Below are 17,368 nucleotides of genomic sequence, written 5' to 3' on the forward strand. Positions count from 1 at the left end.
AATTGGCTTTTGATTCAGTTCCATTAAAGTCTATCAATAATTTCTATATTAAAATCTTAATCATGGGCACACATCCTAAAAGAGCAGATATTTTGTATTAGGAGAAATTACTTCATAAAACTTTTTCAAATCAATTTAAACTTAATTAGGCACAAATTTTCAAGTCTTCATTTGATGGGTGTATTTTTACTCAAACATACAAAAAGTGTCCTTAATTGCTAAATTAATTTGGATTACTACAAAAATATCATGAATAAAATTTTCAGTGTTAATATCCATAACTATGTGCTCATCATTTGCACACAAACATATATTAACATAAAGTTAATACTTATGATGTTACACTGATGTCTCAAAGCACCAAAACGTCCAATGGGATAAAAAATAGACCATGAAAAATCTGTTGTATTTTAAAGGGTATCAACCAACCATTATAGGTCACTCTTTTTACTAGTTTTAAAATATAATTTGGAAAGATAGGTCCATATTAAATGGCATGTTTTTGTATTAAACAAAATATCACAACATACATACTTACCTTTTCATTAAATAAAAAACTGAACAGTAGTCTATAGACTTATTTTGACTCTGAAATGTAGTTTCACCAATTTCCAACTAAATTTTTGAGGGTCTCTAATTTATTTGAAGAATCCTTAGACTCCATGTGAGGAGAACCTAGTTCTCAGAATTGAAAAATCTCATCATCAATCTTTCCTAAAACATGATTACGCTTCAAGAACCCCTAGAATGATATAACAAAAGGGTCTCCAGTTTCCCATTAATAACCACCAGCCTAAAAGGGAATATTATCATCCTTACCCTGTAAAGGATTTAAAAAGCAAAGATTTAATGTAAAGTAAAAAATGCAAATAGAAATAGGTCCACTTTGTTTAATGTTGTACAAAAAGTATGGGTAGAACCAAAAGTGAAATATACATTATCACATTTGTTTACACCACTATCTAGGACAGTTCTTCAGATTCACTTTACTATGCAAACAATATAAAGTATGAGGCAATTTGGGAAAAAAGAAGGGGGAGGGGAGAGAACAAAAAGAAACTTCCTATTCTGTTTATTCTTCTACATTGTATAGCTGTGCTCACAGAGACGGCTTCTTTTATTCTTCCACGACTCAGGAATTCAGTTGTAAATAAAATTGAACCTGAATTTTTTTTAAAGAAAAAAAATTATTAATGGGAAAATTTTCATGAATCACAAATTAAAAAACAAAAATAACAGTTGTTATCCAATATCTGTCTCATAAAAAATACACTAAAGCACATAGGCATAGAGAAACCCAAGTACTAGTTCATTACTCATTATGTGTAACAGAGAAATAATATACAAAGTATAGTCAGATTCAACTACTTTTCGACATTTATACACCTAATATACTCCACAAGATACCTTGGGATCTCCTTCCTCTGATTAAGGACTTTAACATAAATAACCCATCAAGTATTACTTCAAAAACTGCAAAGAATGGCTGATAGCATATTTATAGAAATATTTGTTTCCTTAAAATTTGCTTAGATACACATCTTCTAGTTTTGCAATATCACACTTAATCAAGTTTTTAATCCTTAGTTTACCACATACCTTAATCGCTGCAAGCTAGCTCCTTATGTAAGCTGTTTTAATCTATGCAACTTAAATGATTACATATATTTCTTACTGACTTAAAATATGATCATTAAAATAAAAATGCACCAGCATCCAAAAAATTATTACTTCTTGATTTTTTCCAGAACATTCTAAGTTTTCAATATACATCAATGTATTATGATTTCCTGATATTCTTTACCTGCTCAAAAGCTGAGGAAGGCTGGAAATGATAGGTCCGTATCCTGGTGCATTGTCATATAATTCAAACAATGGCGCGGCTACCAGTTTGTAATTTTTGGGGACCGCAAACAAGGCTAAAATTAAACAAATAATTAATCTTTCAAAAGTTGTTTTTTAAAAACCACAATGGCAACTGACAGAGCATAATGTTTTAACATTTTCAAAGTAAGTTTTTTGTTGGTTTCTTCTTAATGAAATGAGAAAATTTTCAAAAATATTTTTTGGGAAAAGATTATGAAAATCTATTTCAAAGGCCTCTAAGTAATATTCTTTTATTTATTGCTTTTAAATAATTGCCCTTATAGAACCAAACAAATATCAACTTGAGGAATTTTTTAATTCATTTTTTAAAAATTCAGGCAATCTATGTGAAACATGAATGTATCAGTGGCAGTTTGTTGTAAGAGTTAGAATAATAGGAGCAAGCTAGTGGATAGAGCACCAGCCCTGAAGTCAGGAGTTCCTGAGTTCAAATCTGGCCTCAGACACTTAACACTTCCTGACCATGTGACCCTAGGCAAGTCACTTAATCCCAACTGCCTCAGGAAAAAAAAAAGTTAGAATACCCTAATGATTTTTATTAAAATTATAATCTTCATGATAGATTAAAAAATTAATCAGTTTGAAAAGCCATACAGTCCTCCCTGTTACTCCAACAGCAATAATGTAGTTTATAGAAAATTAATATTGATGTCTGAAAAATTACAGAGCCCAAACTCAGTACTTAGTCAATTTTAAGGTAATCTATATTTAGATCCTACTACTTTAATTTTTCCTTCTATTATACTTTATGAATGGCAGGTGTACAATAATATATAGGGAACTGGCATCAGTCAGGAAGTCTCCCTTCTGAAATCCCAACTATAATCAGTATATCTCACTATATCAACAATACATTATTAGTATATATGTTAATTAGATAACTCCTTTAATGTCGAATTGATGCTTTGAAATTACCAAAGGTTCTAAACGTTAATTTCCTTCAAAGTTCTAAAGAATTTTTAAAAACTAAAATTAAATATTCTGAGTCTTAGTAGTAAAATAAACACTTACCTTTTTCTTGAAGCTGAACCAAAAAGAGTTTTTTGTGCTCTTTAGGTTTTGTAATATGTGCTGGAATATATGGGTACTAAAACAATAAAAGAGAATTAAGAATAAATCACTAAAAAACACCTGAATATGTAGCCAGTAGATCCAGATTTCAGAAAAATAATAAAAATTTTAATGACTTTAAAACTCAATTTAAAAAACAACAACCCAGGAATTCTCTATCACAAAGTTACATTTTCTAAAATTTTTATGTGCATGTGCTTGTTTTAAAATATTTTTATGAAATAATCATCAGGAAATTATGCAAGGATAAAAAAGAGTTTTAGATCTTGAAGATTCTTTATAGATCATTTAATTTACCTATGTTTTATATATGAGGGAACTGAGATTTAAAATGATTTATATTCAAGTCACAAAAAAGAACTTAGAAAGCCGATGTTTAAAGCAAAAAAAAAAAAAAAAAAGTTTTGAGACAGCATCGCATAATGCAGGGGGTCCTCAAACTTTTTAAATAGGGGAGCCAGTTCACTGTCCCTCAGACTCTTGGAGGGCCAGACTATAGTAAAAATAAAAGCTTTGTTTTGTGGGCCTTTAAATAAAGAAACTTCATAGCCCTGGATGAGGGAGATAAATGTCCTCAGTTGCTGCATCTGGCCCGGGGGCATAGTTTGAGGACCCCTGGCATAATGAATAGAATTTGTCTTAAGAATTAGAAAGATCCGGGCAACTAGGTGGCACGGAGTATAAAACCTATGCCTGAAATCAGGAGGATCTGAGTTCAAATCTGATCTCAGACACTTAGTACTTCCTAGCTGTGTGACCCTGGGGGAGTCACTTAAGCCCAATTGCCTCAGCAAAAAACAAGAGTTCGAAAGATCCTAATTCAAGCCCTTCACAGCAGGTGTGTGACCCTGGATACTTGGTGCCCCAGGTAACTTACAAGAAGGTGACAATCTTCATTGATAGAAATTTCTCACCAGAAGCACTCCCACATTAATAATACAGGTTCCCCCTCTCCCCAAGTATATTTTACCTAGAGTTAGCCTGCTCTGCAATAACCTAAAGCAAATTACTTTTACCCCCTGGTCTCACAATGTCAAAGAACTAGGTAAATGAACGATGACAGAAAGACACCAGATGGGTAAAAACATAGTTTGATGTTTTTTAAAAAAATTCAAAGTTCATATATATAGTTGCAGCTATAAATCATGATTAATAGAAAGTGGCTTGTAACCAACCTCTCCTCCTCCCCCTCTCTTCTCCCTTCCCCATCCTCCCAACTACATATTTTCCTTATATGACAGTCTCCTCTTCCTATTAAATTTTACCTGATCTCATTTGTACAAAAAAATCTTCCATGAGGAAGGACATAGACAAAAAAGAGTATTATATACCATGCACTCTTAAGGACCAGACAATATACTAAGTACACATTCCTAATTTGAACTTAAGCTTAATACTCTAAGGCCTTCAAGGGAATTAATGAAAAAAAAAATCAAATGAAGGTGGTCTAGCTGTACCAGATCTAAAATTATATTATAAAGCAGCAGTTACTAAAACCATCTGTACTGGCTAAGAAATAGACTAGTTGATCAATGGAATAGGTTAGGTTCAAAGGACAAAACAGCCAATAACTTTAATAATATAGTGTTTGACAAACCCAAAGACCCCAGTTTCTGGGATAAGAATGCACTATTTGACAAAAATTGCTGGGAAAATTGGAAATTAGTATAGCCGAAACTAGTTATTGACCCAACTTAACACCGTACATCAAGATAAAGTCAAAATGGGTTCATGACCTAGGCATAAAGAATGAGATTATAAATAAATTGGAAGAGCATAGGATAGTTTACCTCTCAGACCTGTGGAAGAGGGAGGAATTTATGACCAAAGAAGAACTAGAGATCACTACTGACCACAACATAGAAAATTTTGACTATATCAAATTGAAAAGTTTTTGTACAAACAAAACAAATGCAGAAAAGATTAGAAGGGAAACAATAAACTGGGAAAACATTTTTACAATCAAAGGTTCTAATAAAGGCCTCATTTCCAAAATATATAGAGAATTGACTCTAATCTATAAGAAATCAAACCATTCTCCAATTGATAAATGGTCAAAGGATATGAACAGACAATTCTCAGATGAAGAAATTGAAACTATTTATAGACATATGAAAATATGCCCCAAATCATTATTAATCAGAGAAATGCAAATTAAGACAACTCTGAGATACCACTACATACCTGTCAGATTGGCTAGAGTGACAGGGAAAGATAATACGGAATGTTGGAGGGGATGTGGGAAAACAGGGACACTGATACATTGTTAGTGGAATTGTGAACACATCCAGCCATTCTGGAGAGCAATTTGGAACTATGCTCAAAAAGTTATCAAACTGTGCATACCCTTTGATCCAGCAGTGTTTCTACTGGGCTTATACCCCAAAGAGATACTAAAGAAGGGAAGGCTGTATGTGCCAAAATGTTTGTGGCAGCCCTGTTTGTAGTGGCTAGAAGCTGGAAAATGAATGGATGCCCATCAATTGGAGAATGGTTGAGTAAATTGTGGTATATGAATGTTATGGAATATTATTGTTCTGTAAGGAATGACCAGCAGGATGAATACAGAGAGGACTGGCGAGACTTATATGAACTGATGCTAAGTGAAATGAGCAGAACCAGGAGATCATTATATACCTCAACAATGATACTGTTTGAGGATGTATTCTGATGGAAGTGGATCTCTTCGAGAAAGAGAGCTAATTCAATTTCAATTGATCAAAGATGGGCAGAAGCAGCTACACCCAAAGAAAGAACACTGGGAGATGAATATAAACTGCTTGCATTTTTGTTTTTCTTCCCGGATTATTTATACCTTCTGAATTCAATTCTCCCTGTGCAACAAAAAAACTGTTCGGTTCTGCACACATATATTGTATCCAGGATATACTGTAACCTATTCAACATGTAAAGGATTGCTTGCCATCTGGGGGTGGGGGTGGAGGGAGAGAGGGGAAAAATCGGAACAGAAGTGAATGCAAGGGATAATGTTGTAAAAAATTACCCTGGCATGAGTTCTATCAATAAAAAGTTATTTAAAAAAAACAATACTCTAAGGCCAAATCTTTCCACTTTTGTCCTTTGACCTTTCTGACATCTCTAATTTTCTCAGTGAATTTTCATTAATAGAACAAAACTGAGCCATTGCTCTTATAGGAAATTTTGAATTTAAAGGATATTTCTATATGAAAAGAATTTAAGGGGTATTTCTACATGAAAATTTTGGGAACACTTTTCTTCTTAAGCTTGCATTTCCACTTTCTTGAGGACAAGATATAAGTGACATATATGGCAAGTCTGAATTAGTAGTATCATTAGCACATTTAGGAAGTACCCTAAAGGCTCAACCAAGATTCAGTTTTTGAAGACCTTTCTTTAATCAGGAACATGACAAACATTTCAAGATCTCCATACTGGAAAACTCATCCTATCTCCTACTCTGCCAAATTACTACTTTCAGAGAATTCACTAAATAGTTACCAGTAATAACCTTCCATAAAAGGGTAGAATAGGAAGTTAGGAAAGGGGTTCAGGGAAGGAATCATAAGCAAAAGTCAAACAAAATCTTAAGTCTCAGTTTCAGAGGCGAAATATCCCAAAGGAGTAAGAAAACAGATAAGCCAAGATTATCTCCAAAGATATGGAGAAATGTACTTCTTTCCATTGGGTGTGAATACTGCATACACTGATAGAGCTGATGTTCTTATTAGTTTTGATAAATTGCTCCTCTTTCCCTTTTAAAAATTCTTTTTATTAAAATGAATCGCTGTGTAGGAGATGGCTGAGAGATATATACCAGAATGAAGGTAATACAAAAAGATTTCAACAGAAGTTTAAAAGAAAAAATGCAATGTGATATTTAACTATAGTAATAGGAAAAAATATATAATTTACCAGTTAATGCACACAGCATTAAACTAATTGGCTTGTTAACATTTAAAGAAATATTAATGGTACTCTTTTAAAGATGAAATCACCTTTGCTTTAGCCATTTGAAGAAAAATCTTTTGTTTTAATATCACCTATACTTTCCAATATATCCTCCAACCACTCACTCCCCAGATTGATTATAAGCAAAGTTAAACAACACATTCATCAAATCTTATATTATATGTGATATTCCATATCCTAACTTCCTTCCTTCTGAAGGAGGCATATTCTTATATCTACTTTGGAGTCAAGATTGGTACAACTTTTTGGTATTCCAGTCCCATTACTGTCATTCTATTTGGATGATAATCATTGTGTATCCTGTTTTTCTTGTGCTTATTCACTTTGTACCAATTCAGGTAAATTTTCCTTTGCTTTTCTCTTCATACATCTCCTTTCTTGTTGTACACAACTATTCTACTATTATTCATGTACTATAACTTTGTGTGTAGCTATTCCCCAAATATTTACTGATTTTAATTCCTAGCCACCAAGGAAAATGCTATTATAAGTATGTTGGCATATAGTGGATCTTTCTTTTATTACTCACCTCCTTGGATATGCCCAGCAGTGGAATCTCTGGTTTAAAGGGTAAGGAGGACATTTTAGTCACTTTCTTTGCACAACTTAAAATTATGTTACAGTTATCTGAAAATGGCTGAAAAGAAGAACTTACATTAAGCCCCAAATGCCCAACAAATATAAATTAAGACACTGACCTGTGGGGGTTCAAAATTTGGTCTCCACCAGTTACCAATGCAGTCATCAATGACCCAGTCTTGCAGAACTCCATCTTGACGTCCCAGTATCTATCAAAAAAAAATAAAATTTACAGTTAGTAAAAAGTTAAACATTATATAGATACTCTATTCCTAATTGTAGGAGTCACTTCTAACAACATCACTGGTAAGAAGTATATGATTAAAGATTCTCTATACTAACAATTTATCCTTTCTAAAGGATTTTGCCTGTTTATTTTGTCCTACCAATCCCATAGCATTCATAATTAGTTCAAACTGAATAATCCTAAATGACTGCTTAAGAAACAAATCTATTACTCTTTTCTAACTATATGACAAAATTGTGAAGCTGGTCACTTTTTAAAGCCACCAATTATCTGAGATTTTTTCCTATTAGGCACTTTCTTTTATTCATGGCTTCTATAAATCAACCATTTCAATTAGTGCAAACAAGTGGCTGTATCAATATTTTTCACTATATTCATCCAAAGTGTGTTTCAGATACATTAAAGAACTTCTGTTCAACCAGTACAGAAATATGCTTTTTCATTTTGCCAAACAAAAGATAACCTGATACCTTTTCTTAAATAAAAACCCAACCTAGGACAAATTCTAAGAGTAACTGTGCTTTCAATAATAAAGTATTCAGCAAGTGTCACTAAAATATCTTTTAGTTAAGAAATTTAGAATCAATTATTATTGAGAGAGAATGAAAAGAGTAAAAATTAAAAAAATGTCCTATCTTCTGTTGTTAAATTTTATTCAATGAAAATTAAAACTTCAATGAAACAAAAATTCCAAATAAATCTAAGCCATTTGAATATGAATGACAATTACTCAACAATTTGACAGTATTTGTATTAAAATAGTGAAATAAAATACCTCTGTCATTAAACGTTTGAGTCCTTCTACTTCATCTTCTCCTGGATTAAGTTCACCACCAGGTCTGTGAAATGATAGTCAATCATACAAAATTTTAACAAAAATGCTGCACAGTTGTCTTGTCCAAGAAAGCACAAGAGTGAAATTTTAATTCCCAAATAAAATATAACTCTGTTTTAAATACCAATTCTTAAAATATTCAGAAGAGCATTGTGAAAAAGTTATAGGATTCTTATCTCTTCCTTCACTCTGGTCTGGAGACAGAGGTGGTTCTTCTCATTGCTAAGGTAAACCTTGTTTTTCTATGTTATATTATATGTTATTATATGCACCCCCATTCTGATTTCTCCAGCCAGACTTGTTTCCCACCCCCATTCTCCTGATTATCCTTAATCTCTTCCTACTGGTACCAGTCTAGCTATTTGGACACATGCCTCTGGTTCTCCCATTCTTAAAAAACACTTGATCTAACTTCCTCACTAACAAATATCCTATACGTAACAATATAAAAGTATTTCTACTTCCTTTCTTGACTAAATCCCTGAGAAAGCTACCCATATTAAGTGGTTCCCCTCCTCTCATTTCACTTTTTAAAAATCCTATGTAATATGGCCTACAATCTTATGATTCAATTGAAATATGCCTTCTCTAAATCTCTTCAAAATCTAAAGAACTTTTTTCCATGTGTATCTTCATTGTTCCTGCATCTACTAATTTATACTCTCCTCTCCAGATTTTCATAATAATGCTTTCTCTTTAGAGTCTTAACTGTCCATGTGCTCCTTTGCTGGTTCTTTATACCATGCCTGCTAAGCACCAATGATATCAAGGCTCTGTCCTTTTTCTATTATTTCTCACTTGATGATCAAAGTTCAACTATCTTCTAATTCTCAGAAGCACTCAATGTCCCAAAAGGCTAAGTTTGGATTTAAGATTTAAATATTTTATGCCATTAATGTTTTACTCTTATTTAATAATGTAGCACTATGCCAAGACTTTTGAGACATCCTGAATATAGCCCTAGCATCATCTTACAGTTTTTCATCACTAACTACCTTTTGGACAACTTCAAAAACAAGTTTCTTAGGCATCTCCAAAATCCACCTTCCTAACTCCTCTATTCCTTTTGAGATTATCACCATCCTCTCAATCATGATGCTTACCACTTTGGTATTTTCCAAAATTTCTCATTCTCTCATGCCCACGTACCCAATCCATTGACAAATTTTGTCATTTCTATTTTAGTAACATCTCTGCTAGTTGTCCCCTTTTCTCCACTCATACAGGTGATCATCACTTTACTTAAACTACTGCAATTGCTCTCTATACCTGGTTTTCCTGCCTTATCTCTTCCTATTCCAATCTATTCTCTATTTCACTGCCAAAGTGATTTTTCTAAAGCATAGGTCTGGTCATCTCACTTCTATTGTTCAGTGAGTTTTAGTGTCTCACTATTAGCTCTAGAATCAGCCACTTGCCATTTTCTCAAGCATACTACGACACTTCCCATTTCCATGCCTTTGGAAGGACTCTCTCTCTCATACCTTGAATTCTCTTTTTCTTCTTTACCTCTACCTGGTAGTTTCCCTTCAAGAGTCAGTTTAAATTTGACCTTCAGCAGGAGGCCCTTCTCAATTTCCCAGATGGTGGTACCCTGCCCTGCCATATTACATTCCATGCAGTCTGAACAGATCTCACAGGTTTCTACTTATTCACATTCCTTTATCTCCCCCCTCCAAAATGTGTTCCTTGAGCAAGTCCTTGTTTTTGCCTTTCTTTGATTCCCTAGCATTCAACAGCGTCCTGCATATAGTGCTTAACAAATGCTTATTGACTACCTCTTCTATTTAGAAGTTGAAATAATAAACTTGACCAAAATTAAAAATAATTCTAGAAAGCTGAACATTCAGACAACATAAAACAAACATTTCAGCATTTGTTTTCAAACAAATCTCAATATGTATGCCAGCCTTCCAAACAAAAAAATCTGTCTATAAGTCACCTGCCCATCCCATTCTTTTCTCACCTGAGGATACAGTGACAAGCAGAAATAAGGAAACTAGAACAGTAAGACTGCTGTGCTCTCTTTTTTCATTGCAGTGTTATAACTAGTTCTAAGTATCACCAATGATAACTTTTCCTTCTAGCAGTCAGGTTGAATAGCTACTGGCCAAACATTTTCATGTGGAATGAAATATTATCAACCTAAATAGTAAAGATAAACCTTTTAAAAAACAAATGTTATAAACAAAATCCCATGATATTTGGAGAATAGGGAAACAATTCACCTTCAGATAAAAATTTCAGTTGTTCATATGAAAAGTAATCATGATTAAACTTGGAAAAATCCATTTTAAAGAATACGTTAATAAGGTTGAATCTCTAACATTGGTGATAAACCGAAATGAACTATGTATTCTATTATTTAAAAAGCAGGACAGTATCAGTTGGGGAATGGCTGAGTAAGTTATGGTATGTGAATATAATGAAACATTACTGCTCATAAGAAATGGATGAGCAGGATGATTTCAGTAAAGTCTGTAGAGACTTACATGAACTGATGCTAAGTGAAGTGAGTAGAACCAAGAGAACATTGTACACAGCAACACCAATATTGTGTGATGATTAACTGTGATAGACTTGGCTCTTTTCAACAATAAGGCAATTACAATAGACTTGTGATGGAAAGAGCCATCCACATCCAGAGGACTATAGAGACTGAATGTGAATCACAGCACAATATTTTCACCTTTTTTTGTTGTTGTTCTTTGTTCCTTTTTTTGTTTTTGTTTTTCCATTTTCTTCCCTTTTGTTCAGATTATTCTTGCACACTATGTTAAGTGTAGAAACGTGTTTAAAAGAACTGCACATGTTTAACTCATATTAACTTGCTGTCCAGGGGACAGAAAATATGTAACCCAAGGTTTTGTAAAGATGCTAATACTTTACAAGTTGTATTATATAGCATTTTGTTAATGGGAACTTGATTATCAATTTCCAAACACTTACAGCTTGAAAAAAGTTGTGCCCAGTTGCAGGAGTAATACATGAGGTAACCGGTGCTCATGCACAATCAGAACACCCTCTACAGTCCGCCTCATTCCAATCTTGTCAAATTCCTCCCTCATTCGCTGAAATCGAGCTGCAACAGAGCTGTCCTTTTCATAAAGGGGCTCTTTTGTACCAAAAGTGTAATTTGTAAGTGGATATCTGCAAACAAAACAAAATGCATAACCTGAAAATGATAATTCACAACAATTTTAACCACAACAATCTACTACTACATAGTAAAGTCTCATGGAATTGGCTTACTAATTAAAAACTGGCTTTCTATAGGACTTTTATTTTTTTGCAGACCTTAACATCCCATTACCATCCCCCACAACTACACAATGAGGCAGATCCTACAATCCTGGAAGATGAAACTCAGGGACATTAAATAACTGGTACAGCTAGCGTCACATGGGACTATATATTAAGTATGCACGCTTATAATTTCTATATACATATATGCTATGCACAACATATACACAATACACAAGTCTGGATGGAACTCATGATTCCATTAATATTGAGAAATATTTGTGGGGAAACATTCAACTGATGCAGCTTTCTGGGATAACCTTTAAAGAGTTTTCTGGGAGCACTGAAAGGTTAAGTGACTGGCCCATGGTCACACAGCTATTATATAGAAAAGATTGAATTTGAACCCAGTTAGGTTTTCTTGGCTTTCTCTTTTCCATACTATGCTGTCTGTCTCTTACTTTGTAGAGTAGATGCTGGGTATCCACTGGACTCTTGTACATGGACATATAATCTAGTTCCATTATAAAATAGCTCTCAAGCGTTATCCAAATTGTTCTGCTTAGTTCTGTTGTAAATATTATGTTGCAGAGGACAGAACTAGTTAATTATTATAAAGTTTAGAAGTAATCCTATAGAGAAATCCCAATCTTCTAAATCAAAGAACATCTATCTCTTCTTTAGTTCTTTTAAGAACTATTAGGATCAAGAAAGTACTCTGCCAAAATGGGATCATTTTTCTCCAAAAGGAATTGCCCTAATGAACTTCTCAATCACCATTTGTCTAATGATTTTCTACTAAGACCAAAGCTTCAAAGGAGAAAATTGTTCCTTAAAAAACCTTATCTGTGAATTTATATCTTTTCCCAATTTTTGATTCTTTAGCTATTCTTTCTACTACATGAAATCAAGTTGAAATGTACAAAAGCTTAACCAGAGTGATTTTGGTGTAAAATTTGAGAGGCAAACCTCAATTTCTCATTCTCCATCCTTTCTTCTTTTGTCCAACCCTGGTAACTGCTGAAATTTATTTTTTTCATCCTACTTCTATCTACTGGCATAGCAGGAACTATTGCAGCCCTTTAAATCTAAAACATCATTTTCTTAGATCTGATCCACTGTAGTTTCAGGTTGAAATCAATAGGTAATTTCCTCACAAAATGAGTTAGTGTACAGAAAAAGCTCTCGCCTGGTTAAGCACTATATCCATGAACTCCTCAGATTTTCTCAGCTGAACCATGCCAACTCCATCAGCAGTTTCATTCTTCTGTACGCTCTCTTCTCCATTTTTATTTATACTTTTATTAAGGCTTTTCTGAAAGAATATCTTGAACTGATGCTAAGTGAAGTAAGTAGAACCAAGAGCACATTGTACTCTGCAACAAGATTATGTGATAAGAATAGACTTGGCTTTTTTCAACAATGAAGGGATTCAAGGCAATTCCAATAAATTTGAGATAGAATGTAACATCCGAATCCAGAAAGGGAATTATGGAGACCAAATATGACTCAAAGTACAGTATTTTCATCTTTTTGTTGCTGTTTGTTTGCTTTTTTTTTCCTTTCTTGTATTTATTTTTCCTTTTTGATTTGATTTTTCTTGCACAGCATGACGAATATGGAAATATGTTTAGAAGAATTGCACATGTTTAACCTATATTAGATTGCTTGCTGGGGGAGGAGGAAGAAGGGAGAAAAAAATCAGAACACAAGATTTTGCAAAGGTGAATGCTGAAAACTATCTTTTTATGTATTTTAAAAATAAAAACCTATTTAAAAAGCAAAAAACCAAAAATACAAAGGATACTTCTCAAACCACTCTATTTTTGGATTGATTCATCCTGAATTCTCTCTCCAAGTTCTCTTTCCAGTTTAAAAGCCATTTTAAATTTTTTAGCCCCCTTTTCCCAAATTATAAACCCACACAATCAAGCCCAGGAAATACCCACACTTCCAAAAAGCTCTTTTATAGAGGGTTGATTCACTACACACAAAGGCATCTTAAAAGAAGTGGTAATAGTAACAGCAATAATAATAGGTAGTATTTATAAAGCCTTTAAGGTTTGCAAAGAACTTCATTTTACTTCATTTTAACCTCCTTCAGAAGTAGGGGCTATCATTATTCTTATTTTACAAATAAGCAAACAGGGAGAGCCCATTAAAGTAATTCGTCCTGAGGCACATGCCTGAGGCTACATTTTAAGTCAGGCCTTTCTAACTCCAGATCCAGCACGCAATCTACTGCATCATCTAGCAATTTAGTGGATGGAGAACTGGCAAAGGAGTCAGGAAGAGCTGGGTTCAAGTCATGCTTTTGACACAAAGTGATTCCCTGAGCAAGGGCAAGTCAACTACTGAGCGGCACAAGCAAGAGGGAGGGAGGGCAGGAGGGAATGGAGTAAGGAACTGCTTTATTCCAAATCACTGATGTACCATTCCCCCATGTCAAACAGTGATAAATTCAATATTTCTGGAGGAAAATTTTAAAAATTTAGGATCTTACAGTTCTTATCCTCTCTAACTGCAGCTGGCTCTTCAATCCAACTGTTCCAATTTTTTTTGGTGGGGAAAGGGAGGTGTTTTTGCTTTATTCATTCATTCTTAATGAGTTACCAAAAAGTGTATTTACTAGCAAGGTAACACATTGTGTTCCTGATTCCTAAGTCTAATGCCAAAAAAGAACAAATAGAAGTCTAAAACCAAACACCATGATATTCTTAAATTATGTCACATACTTTCTTACTTCAAATTAGCAAAATTCACTCCCACATGTAACTCATATTTGGTTAGAGGGCTCACCATCATCTTTAGTTAGATATGTTATATCAACAGTGCAAGATGTAGTCCCTATTCCCCTATGAGGACATGAAAGTGAAAAATTAAAGATCAAAAGACCAGTTATGAAACCTAATCTTAAAAGCCACATTAAGTAATATTTTTACCTACATTCTTTTGAGGGACAACTAGTTGGAGTACTGAATTAGAGTGCCATGCCTGAAGATTCATCTTTCTAGCTGTGTTTGCCTCAGTTTCTTCACCTATAAAATGAGCTAAAGAAGGAAATGGCAAACCATTACAATACCTTTGTCAAGAAAACCCCAAATGGGGTCACAAAGGTAGAACACAACTGAAAAAACTCAACAATAACAAAGAATAAAAGGGAAGAAACAAAGGACGAACCTTATTTTCATTTAGCATGCTTCTTGCCTATCCAAAAGGATGAAAAAACTGGGCCTACTAAACAACAAATATTTCTAAATATAGTCAGTACCCAAAAAATTTCAAAAAAAATTGTTTTCCAAAATTGTCAATTTTTTAGAACTGAGAATACATATTCTCATGTAAATGTTATAAATGTTCACCGTTTTCAGATTAGCCCACAAATTTATTTTCATAGCACCAGAACTGAAAGGTTCTTAGTGATCATTAATTCTGACCATCCACTCAAAAAAGATTAAGCAGTTCAATTTGAATGCTTTCAGGTTTGGTGGTCTGACAATAGCTCTAGATATTATTTTCATATTGTTGAGATAAAAATTAGTAGATTACATTTTAGTCAAAATACCAAAGACAGAAGCTAACCTCTAAGTTCTTTACAAGGATCATCTTTTATTTCTTAACCAAATGAAAATTTAAGAGCTCTACTTTTTCCATTAGAAATAAGTGCCTACATTTATGTCAACTTTGTATTAAGTAAACAGCAAAATGAACGGTAATTCCCACTAAATGATAAGCACATTCACTCACTGACTAATAAAAATGTGTGCTGCCCATTTATTGGGATGAGATTCCAAACATGAATTATATTCCCGATAAAATCTGCATTTTAAGTTTAAGCAAAAATCTTTGGAGAATGCATTATACATGCTTTTCTAGGACCAGTCATCTCTTAGCAAAGAAATGATGTGTTCCCATAGCAACAATGCAGTACCACATAGCAACCACATGCAGTACAACGTGCCAGGATGCTGGCCTAGTGGAAAAAAGCAATATCCTTGAAAGGAAAGGCAAAAAGACAGACCTCAAGCTTCCTCCCACTTGCCAATCTAACCAAATGTCTAAGCAGGGACAACTGAAAGAACCCACAATAATCGGCAAATGTGGTAAGTAATGGAGTTTGCTGCCTGAAAGAAAAAGCTGACTATTCCTGCCTCTCTGTCAGGTGCCCATATTTTTATGGAGTTTTTTAATGGAAAAATTTATCCCTTTCTGAAGCTCATTTTGGACTAGATGTTAACAGAATGTCCTGTCCCTCCACTTAATATCTCCAAATTATCCTGCATGTACTTTGTACACAGCTGCTTCGTGGCCTCCTTCATTAGACTGAGCTCCTGGAGAGTAGGCTTTCTTTGTATCCCCAGCACTTAACATAGTGCCTGGCACAAAGCAGGTGCTCAGTAAATGTTTATTGAATAACTTCGGCTTTATGGCCTATGATTCTCAGATGCGGTCATTTACTCCAGGTGCGACCACTGGTAAGAGAAGCCCTTCATAATCAAGCCTGACCCTCCCTTACACATTCCCCACTTACTCTTCTATCTAGTGATAATAGTTCCTAGTCCTTCCTTACACATAAGATACTCCATTTCCCAACACTGGATCTTTCCTCAGGCAGTCTTCCATTCCTGGAATGTTCCCTCTTCTCATCCCCCTGGCTTCCCTGATTCAAGTCCCAGCTTAAATCCCACTTTCTTCAGGAAGCCTTTCCCGAACCTCCTTAATGTTAGTGCCTTCCCCAAGGAATGCTACTTCAGTACATGGTTTGTTTACAGAAATGTTTGCACATCGTCGCCCCCAATTATGCTGTGAACTCGAGGGCAAGGAAAGTGGCCAAGGTTCAGCCCCGTGCCTGGCATATAGAAAAGCTTATTGACAGACTGAAAGCGTCTTCTATTTCCTACATTAGAGATTTAAAAACTGGTCTACGATGCCCAAAAATCCTTTAGACCTGACATTTAAGTTGAGGGGGAGTTCAGGGAGAAGAGGATGGTCTGGAATACGCCCCCATGTAGAGTGAAAGGCCGAGCGCGCCAAAGCGAGGTGGGAGCGCGCCAAGCCCACAGGGGCACGGGACTCGCGGGGGGCCGAGAGCGCGCGCCTCTGGAAAAGGAGTTGGGGGAGCTTCGAGACAGGGAGGATAAAATCGAAAGGATGTCAGAGGTGCGCTCGTGGCTGGAAGTTGGGGACGGCGGGAAAGGGAGGGAGCACGTCGCGGTCCGAGAAGCAGGATGCTGAGGGTGTCACTCACAGGTTGATGGTGCGCTCCAGGGTGAGAGGCTTGGTCTGCTGGATGTATTTGTTCCCAAACTGATTCACACCCCGGGGCCAGCCCGTCTGCGAACGGTTGGGCGGCACAACAGACATGCTGGCGAGGGAGGGCGCGGGCGCGAGTGCTGACTGGGGCAGACGGAAGCCGAAAGAAAGAGCTACTCCCTTCCGAGGCCGAATTAGAGTCCCACTGAGGCAACCGCTACCGCCATTAACATGGAGGCGCAAGAGAAGGAAGCCGACGCTCACCGGAAGTGCGCTCTGACCTATCCTTCCGCAGCGTTAGG

General features: G+C 35.2%; 1 protein-coding gene across 1 annotated transcript; it reads right to left on the reverse strand.

Moving 5' to 3' along the window:
* Positions 1-876: 876 nt before the first annotated feature.
* On the reverse strand, positions 877-17,297 carry NUDT21 (nudix hydrolase 21). The gene is made up of 7 exons (XM_051979880.1): positions 17,062-17,297; positions 11,520-11,720; positions 8,511-8,574; positions 7,608-7,697; positions 2,899-2,974; positions 1,805-1,919; positions 877-1,162 (listed from the first exon to the last, which is right to left on the reverse strand). Exons 1-7 carry the CDS (start codon positions 17,175-17,177, stop codon positions 1,141-1,143), a joined length of 684 nt encoding a protein of 227 aa, XP_051835840.1. The 5' UTR covers positions 17,178-17,297; the 3' UTR covers positions 877-1,140.
* Positions 17,298-17,368: the final 71 nt, after the last annotated feature.

The sequence above is a fragment of the Antechinus flavipes genome, chromosome 2, assembly GCF_016432865.1.
Source record: "Antechinus flavipes isolate AdamAnt ecotype Samford, QLD, Australia chromosome 2, AdamAnt_v2, whole genome shotgun sequence".
NCBI classification, from domain to species: Eukaryota; Metazoa; Chordata; class Mammalia; order Dasyuromorphia; family Dasyuridae; genus Antechinus; species Antechinus flavipes.

What these genes read in the sequence shown, in the direction of transcription:
- NUDT21 (XM_051979880.1), bottom strand. Translation starts at nt 17,177, where the DNA reads ATGTCTGTTGTGCCGCCCAACCGTTCGCAGACGGGCTGGCCCCGGGGT. An exon ending in GGCACAACTTTTTTCAAGCT is followed by an intron (nt 8,575 to 11,519) that starts GTAAGTGTTTGG and finishes ATCATTTCACAG; the next exon opens with ACCTGGTGGTGAACTTAATC. An exon ending in GGTTCAGCTTCAAGAAAAAG is followed by an intron (nt 1,920 to 2,898) that starts GTAAGTGTTTAT and finishes GTTTAATTTTAG; the next exon opens with CCTTGTTTGCGGTCCCCAAA.